Source organism: Theropithecus gelada, chromosome 4 (genome assembly GCF_003255815.1).
Source record: "Theropithecus gelada isolate Dixy chromosome 4, Tgel_1.0, whole genome shotgun sequence".
NCBI lineage: Eukaryota > Metazoa > Chordata > Mammalia > Primates > Cercopithecidae > Theropithecus > Theropithecus gelada.
The window spans coordinates 154,110,702-154,127,043 of NC_037671.1; the positions used below are offsets into that span (position 1 = coordinate 154,110,702).

Consider the following 16,342-nt stretch of genomic DNA (forward strand, 5'->3'; position numbering starts at 1 on the left):
CCCATTCAGTATGATATTGGCTGTGGGTTTGTCATAAATAGCTCTTATTATTTTGAGATACGTTCCATCAATACCGAATTTATTGAGTGTTTTTAGCATGAAGGGCTGTTGAATTTTGTCAAAAGCCTTTTCTGCATCTATTGAGATAATCATATGGTTCTTGTCTTTGGTTCTGTTTATATGCTGGATTATGTTTACTGATTTGCGAATGTTGAACCAGCCTTGCATCCCAGGGATGAAGCCCACTTAATCATGGTGGATAAGCTTTTTGATGTGCTGCTGAATCCGGTTTCCTTACTCCTTATATGAAAATTAATTCAAGATGGATTAGAGACTTAAATGTTAGACCTAATACCATAAAAATCCTAGAGAAAAACCTAGGTAGTACCATTCAGGACATAGGCATGGGCAAAGACTTCATGTCTAAAACACCAAAAGCAACAGCAGCAAAAGCCAAAATTGACAAATGGGATCTCATTAAACTAAAGAGCTTCTGCACAGCAAAAGAAACTATCATCAGAGTAAACAGGCAACCTACAGAATGGAGAAAATTTTTGCAGTCCATCCATCTGACAAAGGGCTAATATCCAGAACCTACAAAGAACTCAAACAAATTTACAAGAAAAAACCAAACAACTCCATCAAAAAGTGGGCAAAGGATATGAACAGACATTTCTCAAAAGAAGACATTCATACAGCCAACAGACACATGAAAAAATGCTCATCATCACTGGCCATCAGAGAAATGCAAATCAAAACCACAATGAGATACCATCTCACACCCATTAGAATGGCGATTATTAAAAAGTCAGGAAACAACAGGTGCTGGAGAGGATGTGGAGAAATAGGAACACTTTTACACTGTTGGTGGGATTGTAAACTAGTTCAACCATTATGGAAAACAGTATGGCGATTCCTCAAGGAACTAGAACTAGATATACCATATGACCCAGCCATCCCATTACTGGGGATATACCCAAAGGATTATAAATCATGCTGCTATAAAGACACATGCACACGTATGTTTATTGCGGCACTATTCACAATAGCAAAGACTTGGAATCAACCCAAATGTCCATCAGTGACAGACTGGATTAAGAAAATGTGACACATATACACCACGGAATACTATGCAGCCATAAAAAAGGATGAGTTTGTGTCCTTTGTAGGGACATGGATGCAGCTGGAAACCATCATTCTTAGCAAACTATCACAAGAACAGAAAACCAAACACCGCATGTTCTCACTCATAGGTGGGAACTGAACAATGAGATCACTTGGACTCGGGAAGGGGAACATCACACACCGGGGCCTATCATGGGGAGCGGGGAGGGGGGAGGGATTGCATTGGGAGTTATACCTGATGTAAATGACGAGTTGATGGGTGCTGACGAGTTGATGGGTGCAGCACAGCAACATGGCACAAGTATACATATGTAACAAACCTGCACGTTATGCACATGTACCCTAGAACTTAAAGTATAATAATAATAATAATTAATTAATTAAAAAAAAAAAAAAAAAAAGAAGCCAAAATCTGAACACAGTGGCTTACGCCTGTAATCCCAGGTCCTTTCCAAAGTCATCACATTTCCATGAATTTCACCCTTGTGAATGGGGCATTCTTTCAGGGCATTTATTTGTGCCCTGTTCATATTAATAAAAAATGAAAATTCCATTTGAGAAACTCAACTAGATGGAATTTGAATAGTCAAATTAGACGTTCCCATTAAAACTTATAGAAATCATCCTGATATTTAGTTTACTAACTGCCTATGGTAAATTCAGCACTTTTTCATGCATCTGCCAGTTTATTTCTCATATCAGTCACATGAAGGAAGATGTTGTCTTTATTTGACACATGTAAAAGGGACAGAAATGACATTTGAACCCACATCCTCCAGCTCTGTGTCCTATAATAATTTCATTGTACCAGACTATATTTCAGAGAAATAATATGTAGCAGCTTTATTTTGAGATCGTACATAGTTAGTTCTAATATAACTAAGCCCTAATTTATATTTAGCATCATGTTAGAAACATGATAAACACAAGTAACTGCTCATTATTAATGCAAGTGCTTTGCAAATCTGCCCTGTGATTTTATTCTGGATATATCTATTTTGTGCCATTTCAATGGGCATGTGACAAAGGAAAATTACACTGTCAGTGTGTTCCCAGTCAACCCTTGCTACTCTGCTTCTTCCATTCCCTCATTTTGAGTCCTGCCTTTGACAAACTAATTCTTGGACATTTTTTCTTCTACTGTATGAGGAGGAGATGAGAAAGGGAGAGCCAGAATTAAAGAGGTATGTGTGTGGAGCCTTTGAGTCTTGGTGGATGTGATCTTTAGAGAGAAAATAGAGAGAATGACTAGGCTTCTGTTATTGGGTATGAAAGCTGAAGGAATAAGGAGAGGGAATCTAGAAAATGTAACTATGGATTATAAATTAGAACTTCTTCTTATTCTCCAGAAATCACTAGTAAAAAAATTCAGTTGGATTTTCTTTTAACTATCAATAAATCTGTTTCTTTACCCTTGTTACAATCGAAACTGAACCACAAGAGTTCTTTCTTACATTTTAGTTACGGATACATTATGCCTCCTCTGTCTTTTGGCTAAACTCAGCCTTGGAGTGCTTATTTTTCTAGGTTTTCCCCGCTATTATTTTGTAAGTTCCATTTTGAAATCTGCAGTTCTTCTCTGAATAGCTTCTAGTCATCTAATTCTATCACCAAAGCTACAAAATGTTTAGACGTAGTTCAAGAAATTCCAGAAACTACTTTAGAAAAAAGTGATCAGCGTAAGAAAGGGCAAATTAATAAGGATCAGAGTCAAGCAGCTGAAATATTTTTTAAAAATCAGAACAGGTTTGGAATATACACACTGTAACTTGCTGGTACAAAAAAAATTGCAGAGAATCAAAATTAGTGCTTTGGAACTTGAGAGGCAGCAGTAAAAATATTCTTCAGGTCAGTCTTCTGAATAATTGGCCCAATTGTTCAGCCAGTATTTTGCTATCAGAATGCAGGAAGTGGTATAAACCCAGGGATGCCCTTCAAATTAATGCTCTTTTTCACCATATGTGAATATCTTGCTTGCCAGAACATTTGAATGCTCCATTATTTTAAAAATTAAATCCAATCAAGAAGCTAAGAAATGAAATTTCTACAGTTACATTTTCTAAAGTGTCGAAGACTTTTAAGCTAATATCAAAAGAGCAGCCCTTTATTCTCAAAGAATTTGTATAGATATCAAAGTCATAATCAGACTGGCTTTATTTCAGAGAATATGCTTTCGGTAGCCTATCCAAAGATTTCATTTTAGTATAAACAGTAAAAATAACAGAAGTATTGTAGGAAAGATTGACACAGGAGAAAATTCAATTACTTGGAAAGTGTATTTTGTGGGATTAGAATTGAAAATAATAATATATTAGTGCCTGAAATAGACATATTGATGTTTTCGAGCCATGCTTTGCTGGAATATTTTACGCTTTGTTTTTCAGTGATGTCAGGTCTTTGGCTTGGAATTTAACAACAGACACTTTAAACAATGTTATGTGCTTATATTAGTATAATCTGTAGTATAACAGAGGTTTAAGGTGTCTGCCTATAAAACTCTTTATACGAAATGGAGTGGATCATTAATTAATATGCCCAGTATTCTTCTTCACATCCAGACACCATCTATCCACCTTTCCCTTTGCTATTCTTCACAGCTGCAGGTCAATAAAGATGCGGATAGTTCTTCAGCTGCCCGTGGCCTGCACAGCTCCTCTAATGAGCCGCATGCACAGCCTCTGAGAGGGGTGTGCACACAATCAAATCAAGACTGCTCTAGGTCTATTATATGGGGCGTATTCTCTCCCACTTGCCTTCTCTGGGTACCAGGAAAGTGATGAAAATCAGTCTTGGTGTTGGCAAATAACATGAAGATAGCAAATAACATTCTTCCCCAGTTAGGTGGTTTACCTTTTTTAAAAAATTGAAAAACAGAAATATATGCACACAGAAAGCAATTTAGCCAGCACAACCAGGTATAAAATGAGAAGTTTTAGTACATTGTCCCTCACGGCACTATTAACTGCCTCCTTCTTTCCCAGTTTCTGCTCACTATTAAGTACTGTAAAGGTTTTTGGCATGTTCTTCTCTACTCAGCTCCCACCAGCCCCTACCATCCCAAATGCTTGTATATGTGTCAGCGTATATATGGTGCATCTTGCTTATTTTCATGGAAAGGTCTTAAGATTTATTTCATGTCCACATCCACCTATCTACTTCTTTTTATAGATTGCACATGTACCATTGTATGAACGTGCTATGTTGATATAAACAGTACTTTAATCTTATTAGGGTATTTTCATTCCCCCCTCCTTTTTTTATTACAAAAGAAGAGCTAATGAGTATCCCCAAAGATAAATCTTTTACAGGTATATTGTAGGGTAAATTTCTGTCAGTAAAATTGCCAAACCAAATACATGTCTATTTAAAATTCTAATAAACTTACTAACTTGCTCTTCAAACAGTGGAATCAGTTTGCACTTCCACTAGCACTCTTGTGAGCACTTGGCATTATCATACATTTAATTTTCCCCAATCTCAAAAATAAGAAATGACATCTCATTGTTGCTTAGTTTTACAGTTCTTTATGATAATCTTGAGTGCTTTTTAAGAATTTCATAATTGATTATGTATGTTTATTTTATTGTGAAGTACCTATTCTTATATTTTCCTCATTATCCTTAAAAATATGGAACACTTTGCATATTTGCCTGCCACTTTTGCACATAGACAATGCTAATCCACTCTGAATAATTACAATTTGGTTATATATGTTGCTTAGGTGAGGCTTCTCTGATTTCTGTAACTGTGACCAATTTTTTTAAGACAACAAAGGAGAAAATTAGAGGAAGACAAAGGAAAGGAAGAGGACAGGAAGAAAAGGTTGAGGGTGATGGTGGGAGGAGCATTACTACCCAAAATGCTCTACTGATCCCTGGTTTTGACTATCAATCCCTGGTAGAATGCAGTAGTTAGCATTGTTTATGGAATGAGACTAAGTGGATTTGAATACCACCACTGCCATTTATTAACCATGCAAGCTTAGGAAATTTACTCAAATTCTCTAAGTCTCAATTTCCTCATTTGTAAATTGGAGATAGTAACAGTATATACATCATCATATACATCATACATCAATGTTATTGTAAGGATTAAGTAAAACAACCCACTGAAACTGAAGAACACTAAATGGGTGTAACATATTCACTCAATGCTTGTCAGGCATTGCTCTTACTAAATACTGGTCCATCCTATCCAGGAGGGACTAGAACAACTTCTCTTTCGTGGTCCTTTCTCAGTGGTCCTCCTTACTTGGGGCCTCTGTCTTGTATTTACATGTTGCATTTCTGTGGAGCTAATTTAAACAATTGGTATACAAGTCCCAAAAATAATTTTTATGGCATAATAAACTATTAAAAATTTACCTAAGAAATGATCTGTTGTATCCAGTCAAGAGAGGTAAATAGTATGGTGGGAAGTATAGGATTTTTCATATTTTGTTTTTTCCATTTGAATTTTCACTAATAAATGATGTAAGAAAAAGAAGACAGGTGAACTCCATTTCAGTCTTAAGATATATTTGCAGTTTAATGCATACCTGAGCAAGATTTCTAAACTTATATCAACAGATTGGATCTTTATTTTCCTTCCCCTTAATGATTTCAAATTTTGCTCTTTATAGTGTTGTACTCTAATTTAAACTGCTTAGTTACTATTACAATATAAATTAATCTAAAGTTTAGAGAATATTAAAAAGCTAGTGGAAAGAAGCTAGAAAACTTATATATGTAATATTAAATTATCTCTAGCAAATGGCATTTTTGAATATTAAAGATAACATTGCTAAAGTAGCAAGAGAAAAAATTCTATATAAAGTTTATTGGACCCAATCTGTAAAAATATTGTTTACTTTATGAGAAAACAATGACTATTATCAGATATGTGCTAAAAGTTGTTTTTCCATTTATTTAATTTGTGTTTTAGTCCAAATAAATATTAATAAATATTATTATACTGAAGTTGGAGGATTCTGCTAAACAGTAGTATCTGAGATTTTGAAAATCTAATCCAATGATTTATTTTGGTAATAAAAGTTTTTAAATAAGTGGAATCAATGGGAGTGATAACAAGAGGGCATAATTACAAATGGAGTAAAAAACTAATTCTTTGGAGGTTTCTTCTCTATAGGAAGATACCAAATTAAGTCAGATAAAGATCAGATACCAAGAAGAAAATGTCAATGTTCAACATATAGAAGCATCCAATAATTCAATGATAATTAAAAACACGTATTTTTTTGTGATTGGAAATATATTTATGTATAGATGCCAATAAATACATTGTCTTGCTTTTAATTAATTTTATATTAAAATAACCTGAAATCGCACATCCAAGTATAAGCTCAGAGATGATAAAACTTAATCCTTTTTTTGTTGTTGTTTTCTATTCACAGAAAATGAAGACCATCTAAATGGCTTAAAAACCAGGATAGAAAATGCTGATGCTAGAAATGGGGATCTCTTGAGAGCTTTGAATGACACTTTGGGAAAGTTATCAGCTATTCCAAATGGTAAACATTCAGGACACTACCAACTGTGTCAGTTGACCTGAAATTTTGAAGACTGTTGTTAACTTTTACCAATTTTTTCTAAGAATATTCTGGTACTATTATCTGGAAATTAGATACTGGTTTTCTTACTTATGAATTCTTCTTTGTGAGAATGAGAAACTAAACCATACTTTGCATTATGGTATTTTTTATCTTTTATTGCCTTTAGCCAGTATCCTTAGGAATGTGTTACAGAAAGGAAGATATAGACATCTTATTATTATAAAACTCATTCTTCAGTATTAGCAGGGGATTGGTTCCAGGACCCCCCGACAGTTATCAAAATTCTTGAATACTCAAGTCCATTTTATAAGATGACATAGTATTTGCATACAACCTATGCATAGCCTCCCATATCCTTTAAATAATCCCTAGATTATTTATAATACCTAACATAATGTAAATGCTATGTAAGTTCTTACAATGTATTGTTTAGGAAATAATGACAAGAAAAAAGTTTGTCCATGTTCAGTACAGACACAACCATTTTTTCCCCCTAAATATCCAAATATCCAACTATCCAAGGTTGGTTGAATTTACAGATACAGAACCCACTGACAAAGAGGGACAACTGTATTGTCTTCTGTGTTTCAGCCCAAGAAATCTTGTATTAGTGAGATAGAATAAATCACATAGACACTATTCTCTAAAATACTGATGTAGCACCACAAAGGCACAGTTTATTAAAGTACCTGCAGTAATAGGTGAGAGCCCACTGCATTCTCTCTTGATAAAGTTCAATTTCTGTAGCTATTCCAACTTTCTAAAACATTAGTGGCCAAACCATGTCTGTAATGTCTTTCTACCTATTAGAACTGCTGGAAATTTTTGAATGTTATTAGTTCCTGAAAGCACACATTATTTTAGATACTACTTTTACTATTTTTATACTGTTAAAGCATGATATAATAACTGCAAAGATTATAAACACTTATTGAGTACTTAATATACTTACGTTAAGTATGTATGTAATCCTCATACCAATTGGAACAAAAAAATTTGCTTCATTTGCTCACATCAATTGGTATGAGGATTACATACACTTAACATAAGCATATTGAATATAGATAACATAAGTATAGATAGTGCTATGGTAATAACACTATCTTAACATAAGTTAGCACTAACACTTAACATCAGTTAAGATAGTGTTATTATCCCCACTTTACAGGTAAGAAATAGACACAGCATACCATTTTGTTAAAACTGGCACATAGAAAACTTAAACCCCACAGTTTGATTTCAGAGCCTATGATCTTAACCACTAACCTATACACACTAGTAGTCATCTACAGGTACAATATACAAATTAGGATCAGGAGACAAATGCACATATTTATACAACACAGTTAACATTAAAATCTAGTGGTTTTTACTTTTTTAACATTTAAAAACCTGAGTAACTTTTCAGATTCTTATGTCACTTCTTCCGTAGTAAGTACATAGAAAATTTCCAATGCTGAAAACAAATATAATTACACAAATGCATGGCCTAACATACCTGACAATGTTTCTCTATCCTAAAATGAAAATACGTTAATTTCCCTCTAACCCCCACCCCAACCCCTGCCCCGCTTTGGAAATGCAGATTAAATCTTAAGCCTCATTTTCATGAAGCTCACGTGGATAAATTTATCTCGTTAATAAGTTCAGCAGCAAATCACAATATGACCTTAAAAAATGAACATTTAGAATAGTCACTTCACTACTTTAAGAGCTAATCAGGTATTCATAGCAAAAGTCCCTGAGAAAATTTAATTTAGCTAAAAAATTTGCTTCATTTGCTACACCTGAATGAGACAAAGTTCAGCCTTTTCTCTGTGTAAATGTGTCCCTGAGATTAGCCAGTGGCAGCCTCACTTTGACAAGCATGGATTAAGCCACTAACTCCACACCCTTTGTTTTGTTTTTCATACCCTCATCTGCTGACAGACACAGCTGCTAAACTGCAAGCTGTCAAGGACAAAGCCAGACAAGCCAACGACACAGCTAAAGATGTACTGGCACAGATTAAAGAGCTCCACCAGAACCTCGATGGCCTGAAGAAGAATTACGATAAACTAGCAGATAGCGTCGCCAAAACGAATGCTGTGGTTAAAGATCCCTCCAAGAACAGTAAGATCTCCTTTTTCACTGCGATGATGTCATTTATTTCCTCTCACTGTAAAAGTATCCCAGACTCGTAAATGCTCGAGTTGGAAAAGACCCTCACAGTGGTGTAGTCTGCCTTCCTTGTTTCATAGATTGGCCTCAGGAATCGAGTGTCATGCAGTTCCAAAGCTAGAATCCAAGTCTTCCAGCTCTGCCCCAGTGCTTTTGTCATCTGAATTTTTTCAATTCGAGAAGAGATTAGGAATTCTCAAGGTGTGCCTAACATTCGGCATAGAGATGCCAAACACTTTTTAATCCGTGTGTGTAATTAAAAATACAGTTGTACTTGGGTAATTATATCCTCAGAATTGGCGAAGTGTCATGGAACATAGAGGTTAAGGGGCACGTTCATTAGCAGACTTGTTAGAACAGGGTATGAAAATGATATCAAATTGAAATACATTAAAATTTGAAAATCTTGATATTTTATTATTTAGATTCCAGTTATTTCACATTTCCAGGAAAAAAAATAAAGCATTTATCTAGTTTCTAAAGACTATTCACATCTTTTATATATTGTATCAAATTATATTGACTTAAGGATTTACTGAGAAAACCTGAGAGAAAATATCATAATTTATATTATTAGTTAAATATAATCAAAATATTAAGATTTTTAAATGCATTTTTCCTTTTCTGTCAAATGATACAAAGCTATATTAGGCCAGGTACAGTGGCTAACACCTGTAATGTTTGCACTTTAGGAGTCTGAGGCGGGAGGATCACTTGAGCCTAGAAATTCGAGACCAGCCTGGGCATCATAGCAAGACCCCATCTTTACAAAAAATTTTAAAAATAGCCAGGCATGGTAGTGGCATTGCACCTGTATTCCCAGCCACTTGGGAGTCTGAGGCTGGAGGATCCCTTGAACCCAGAAGGGTGAGGCTACAGTGAGCTGTGATCATGCCACTGCACTCCAGCCTGGGTGGCAGATTGAGATGCTGTCTCAAAAAAAAAAAAGGGTTACCTTGGTACCCTTGTTACATGGTTTCACCAAAGGAGATGCTTGGGTAATCTGTGTGTTTCACTTTCAAGAGACAAGCCCTCTTTATATGCCAACATTTTTGGGTTGTGTCAAAGTATTTGGAGTATAAAAACAAAAGCACTGTAATTGGTATTATACGCCATACAATTCAAATGCTGTTTGAGTGGGGAATGGAGCCTGATTTTAGCATCCTAGCCTCAAATCAAATCCTATGGATGCTATGATATAACAGACATTATTAATATGACTTCTTCATAAGCAAGGAAGAGTACAAACACATATAACATAAACTTCAGAGCCAGGGAGAAAAAGGGGAGATAAAAACATTTAAAAAATTTTTAATGTAAGCCCAGAAATGGCTTGCCTTGTAGTTCAAAGATTCCATAGTAACTTCTTATGATTTATGCCAAATCACAATATTCCCACTAAAAATGAATGAAAGCAAAATTTTAATCAAATATTACTATCTCTTCTGCTTATTTCATAATTTAAGATATATTTTTAACTTTCATTTTAAGTTCAGGGGTATAAGTGCAGGTTTGTTATATAGGTAAACCTGTGTCATAGGGGTTTGTTGTAAGGATTATTTATTTCATCACGCAAGCATTAAGCCTAGTACCCATTAGTTATTTTTCCTGACCCTCTCCCTCATCCTGCGCGCCATCCTCCAAAAGAATTCCATTCTATTTTAGATTGATTCTCAACTAGTTGTGGCCTTTCATAATATCTCTGTTTTAATCCTATCCTCTATTATGAGAAATAGTTAATTATCTATAAATATTAATTAAATTGGGTCTGTTTTCATCTTACTAAAACGTGGAAATAATTTTTAAAATACAAAGAGTGGTCACTAAATTGCATATTTTGTGTACTTTTATTTGATAATATTTGTTTGAGTTAAAATGGGGTGCATTTATAATTAGTATCTGTTATGAAAAATACCATTTTTATAGTCACTACTTTATAATATTTATAGAAAATACTTCCTCATGAATTTTCTAATTTTTTTGTTTTGCTTCCATGTGAAATTGCCTGCAGAAATCAGTATGTATATGTTTATTTATATACCTTTTAGTGACGCTCATGCTTCATTGTCTGTTGCAAAAAGTTTCAACTTTGCATGTACTATATTTTGGTTTTGCTTTAAACATTGCATAGCTATTCTTTCCACTGTCACAGTATTAATGGTAGATATGTAAAAGGAATCTTCCTTTATAAAAAGGTCATATGTGGATAAAGGTGATATAAAATGTTTTTAATAGTGTTATAAAAAGTTTGATCAGGCAAAGTGGCTCATACTCTAACCCCAGAACTTTGGGAGGCCAAGGTGGGAGGATCACTTGAGGCCAGGAGTTTGAGACCAGCCTGGGAAACATAGCAAGACTCTATCTCTACAAAAAGGAAAAATGAGTGAAATATCTGTATGATAGTCACATAAAAGTGGAAAACTGAATTTCTCTATAGAATTAACTAGATTATGCTGCCTCTGATAATACAGATTCACCCCCTGACATACAAATGACTTATTTGCAAGAGGATTAAAATAGATTAGGTCTACATTGTTGTTGTTTTTATGCCCCAAAGCTCACTTTTCCTCTCCATGTAATTATTCTCAACTTCTGTAAAATTATATTTGGAGAAACACATAATAAAATTAGGTATTAACAAATGAGCAACTACTGGGATATCAAAATATTCTCTCTTAAACATCCCATAATTTAAATTGAAAGTCAAGATGAAACTGAAAAAAATAGCTACAAAAATAATAATAACAAAATTTAATTTATCACTATTTGAAAAATATGACCAAGGGTGACCTCAGTGGAAAATGAGAGCAACTACATTACTAAACCATCACTGAAATAACAATTTTAAAGAATCAACTTTGGTGACTTAGAAAAAGCAGAGTTAACTTAAAGAATGAAAAAGATTGAAAAATTAATGAATTTGAAGGCAGAAAATAATAGACCTGATAAATCTAAGAGGTGACTCCTTAGGAATATAGATTAAAAATTAAGTGATTGTCAGGTTTCATCAAGAAAAATAAAGGACAAATAGGCAAAGCTCTAAAAGAGGCATCACTAGACAAGGGAGGAAATTTAACGCGTAAGAGATTACTTGGCAAAACTTCAACTGCTCCAGAGGATAGAGGAAAAAGAGGGGAGAAGAGGAACTTCCAAGTTCCATTTTGAAACGTTTGGCAAAAACTTCTGAGAACTTGTGAATAAAAGGGTCTGTAATTTGCCTCAGTCTACGTAGCCTTTGTTTAACTACTTTTGCTCTTTCTCATTAATCTAAATCTAAATCATTTTGCTTCAGTTTTAGAATAATTTGTAGAATGTCAGAATAACAGTGGAGAATTAAAGGAAGGGCAAAATGAACAAATGGTTTATTAAACGTATACAAAATAAAGGGATCACTGTGTTTATGCTATCTATTTGATGACATAACAAACACTTCTTTCCAGATAACACGCACTTCAGGAATAAAATACTGCGCTCAGTTCTTGATATAGCAAGCCCCAGCTATTCGTTAAAGTTAATAATAGACCTATGTTCTTTTTAAATGCCAGTAACAATATAAGTCATATTTATGAGTATGAGTTCAAAATACCTACTTCAAAACCGAATTTTAAAAAAATAATAATTTACTTCCCTTTGAGCGCATGTGATTCCTTCCTGACGGTTGGTTCTCAGTGGTTGTATGTCAGCCACAGAGCAGATCATTCAGAGTCTAACACGGCATGTAGCCTTAACCTTAAGCAGTTTCACTTTTTCATTAGAGTCACAATACAGAAAGCTGAACAATACACACTTAATCAGATAATAAATGACGTAGTGTGGATGAGACTGCCAGCATCCCAGCAATAGAATAAGTGGTTTACCACATGGCATAGGCCCTCTGTTGAAAAGCACATAATGAAAGTCTGTGGATCAGTGATGACCTCCAACTACTTTAGGGTTGAAACTTTTGAAATTGCCAATATGTAATCCATTTTTTTTTAACCTACAAAAACAGCTGTTTAATATGGGTCAACCTAATATATGACACAGGATAATCAACCGTTCTTCAAAATGAAATTGAACTGCACCATGAAAGATTTAATTAAATATAGGCCTTTAGTCTAAGGGTTTTTCAACATCAAAATGTTCTTCAAAAGACATTTTGATAGCTTCTCTCTTTAAGATGTGCAAAAAAAAAGACGGTGAGAAAAAGAAAGAAAACCAATTTTGTGTAAAAACCCTGATTTAAATACAGTTCTGGCTTGGACAGACTAGGTGACATTTTAAAGATGCTTTCATTTCCTTGCTTCTGTGACTAAAGTTCTATTCTGTAAAGGTTAACTTTTTGGCTGAAATTAGAAATTAAGCATTGAATTAAGTTCTTCATATTCTCTACCTTCAATGCTAATTTTTACCTTAATCACAAAGCAAAAGTGGTGGCGCTCTGTCCTAACATCTGCTCCCTTGGCCTGCTTGAGTCTCAACTAAAATATTCACATTTGCCATCACACATTTTGCTTTAGCTGTTATGGCCATGCTTTGTCGCATTAATAAGATGAAATTGTTTGGTTAAGCATACTGCTATTCTAATTCTGTGTGTGCACGTGTGTGCATGCACATACGTGCACACTAATTTTGTTCTATGCAGTTGCCGACGCAGATGCCACTGTCAAAAATCTAGAACAGGAAGCTGACCGGCTAATAGATAAACTCAAACCCATCAAGGAACTTGAGGATAATCTAAAGAAAAACATCTCTGAGATAAAGGAATTGATAAACCAAGCCCGGAAACAAGCCAATTCTGTAAGTTCTTTTTATCGTCAGTATCAGTAATTGATTGTAATTGTTGGATTATTCCTAGAGGGAATGTCTTTCCCCAGGATTCCCCGATGAATGATCTTGGGTTCTTTTCCTTTAACCTGAAGCGATTTGGGGTAGGAGGAGTTGGAGTGGGGGAGAGGTTAGTTTTGTTTTGTTTGTAAATTGCAAAAGACATTTCATGGAACAATAATTACCACTTATTATTGTAGAACTAAGAATTCTGGTATATTCTATTACTGTTTGCATAGAATAATACAAATAGCAAGAAAGAAAACCTTATTATTGTATAATAAAAAGCCATGGATGAGAGTACCTTCCTCTTGCTAAAAACAAACCAAAAAAAGGCCAACTAGTGAGGTTATGGCAGGAATGAAGGAACAATATATGAAATAAGAGCAAAAAGAAACAAACATTATACATATATATTCTTTTGTCTCATATAAACAACAATAAAAATGGCTTTGGTTATAATTTTTACATTTATTTTTTGTTTTGGAGTAGATAGGAAATAGCTGATTTGTCTCAAAAGTTTGCTCTTTATTTACCCAATTTGAAGTTTACTAGGATAGAGACAGAGCTTTCTAGAAGGTAGCGTGCTAATGAGCCAGGGCAGAGTTGTTAAGTGCCAACGTGAAACTTTAGTCAAAGGAAGGAAGGAAAGGGAGTGGAGGGGAGGGGAGAAAGAAAGAAAGAAAGGACAGTTTTCTTGTTTTCAGGCTTGAACTCAAACCTTGTTAGATACCTTAGTCTTCCATCTCAAAAATTCTGTTTTTTTAACAACTGTGGAGCTAGGACGATCAGAAAAGCCCTTTCTTAGTCCATCAATTTATATTGTTGTAGTATTTAAGAATATGATGCTCCAGTAACAGCATATTCTTTTTCCTCCTTATTCACATCTAACACTTCTAAACAATGCCAAGACAATAAGTTCAAGGTGAACATTGAAAAGGAATTCATGACTGCCTGAAAAAAACTTAGAAAACAACAAAAAGGGCCGGGGCGGTGGCTCATGCCTGTAATCCCAGCACTTTGGGAGGCCGAGGCAGGTGGATCACAAGGTCAGGAGATCAAGACCATCCTGGCTAACACAGTGAAACCCCGTCTCTACTAAAAATACAAAAAAATAGCCGGGCGTGGAGGTGGGTGCCTCTAGTTCCAGCTACTCGGGAGGCTGAGGCAGGAGAATGGCGTGAACCCGGGAGGCAGAGCTTGCAGTGAGCCGAGATCGCGCCACTGCACTCCAGCCTGGGAGACAGCAAGACTCCACCTCAAAAAAAAAAAAAAAAAAAGAAAAAGAAAACAACAAAAAGATTAGTGAAGATGATGTTACATAAGACCAGAGTAATAAATCAGTGAAAGGATCTGAGAAAACATATATTCAACTAGAATATGAAAGCCAGGCAGTATCGTTGACAGGTGATCATTATGTATGTAAAGCAGAAGATTAAAAGAAACCAGATGTTACTTCAGGGTTTGAAGTTTTATCTAAGATTTAGCCAACATGGAAAAAACCTCTACTATGTTCAGTGTTACTTTCTGTAAGGTACACAAAGATGTATAAAGGAGTTCTTTCACTCACAAAGTTTATAAAATAGTAGGGAAAATAAGATATGTACACATACCTTGTCACATAATGCAGAATGTTCTACCACATTATAGAAGCCTTGAGAAGTGACATAAAAGTTCTAGAAGGAATAATCACTTCTAGTAGGGCCTGAAGATTTCCTGAAGGGAAGGATTTGAGCCAGGCATTGAGGTGGGATAGTGCTGGGGAGTTGGAGGTAGAGTCAGGGAACGGGGAGAGTATTCTGAAAAGAGGGAATGACTTAAAGGAAGGCAGAGGGAGAAGGAAGTTTTAGGGTCCGTTTAGGAAAAAGAAGTAGAGTTTGCCCAGAGTAATTGATAAAGGAAACACATAACCAGAAAGGCCAATAGAGGCCAGGTCTTGTCAGGCCTTCAATAATCAGTTAAGCAGTTTCATTTAACAACACTTGTACTTGGGATAAGCCTCACTGGAGAGGATAAGCTGAAAGCTTTGAGCATGGAACACAGTGTAATCAGAACTGTGCTTTTTAAATATAAATCCAGAAGCAATTTGTGGGGTAGATGAAAGAAAGAAGAATGAAGGACCCAACTATAGCTGTGGCAAGAGAAAAGAAGAACATGATGTACCACTCTTATATTTTGCAGTGTTAACTTGGAAGAAGCAATAAGAGTAAATATTATTTTGGAATCTCACCTTTAGCCACATTTTCTGACTTAGTCATCAAGTAGATAAATCTAGACTTTTTTATTATTTCTTCATTGTAAAGATTTCTGAGTGCTTTTCCCCTCCTCACGAAAGGGTGAAATTTGGACATGTAAGCATATAAAACCTGTCTTAAAGTATAAAATAAAAGAAAGGTATAGGCTGGGCATGGTGGCTCATGCCTGTAATCCCAACACTTTGGGAGGCCAAGGCGGGCAGATTTCATGAACTCAGGAGTTTGGGACCAGCCTGGGCAGTGTCACAAAACCACATCTCTACAAAAAATTGAAAAATTACCTGGGCATGGTGGTGGATGCCTATAGTGCCAGCTACTTGGGGGGCTGAGGTGGGAGGATCACTTGCTCCGGAAGATGAGGTTGCAGTGAGCCATGTTCACACCATGGCACTCCAGCCTGGGTGACAAATAGAATCCCCGTCTCAAAAAAAAAAAAAAGGAAAGA

At 35.2% G+C, this 16,342-nt stretch overlaps 1 protein-coding gene across 1 annotated transcript in view; it reads left to right on the plus strand.

The window, feature by feature from the left end:
• The window catches only part of LAMA2 (laminin subunit alpha 2), a 601,080-nt gene that overhangs the window by 517,976 nt on the left and 66,762 nt on the right, over positions 1-16,342 (plus strand). The window contains 5 exon segments of the mRNA XM_025382237.1: positions 6,253-6,273; positions 6,516-6,634; positions 8,606-8,788; positions 10,848-10,853; positions 13,461-13,615. Of these exon segments, the coding sequence (XP_025238022.1) occupies positions 6,253-6,273; positions 6,516-6,634; positions 8,606-8,788; positions 10,848-10,853; positions 13,461-13,615 (484 nt within the window).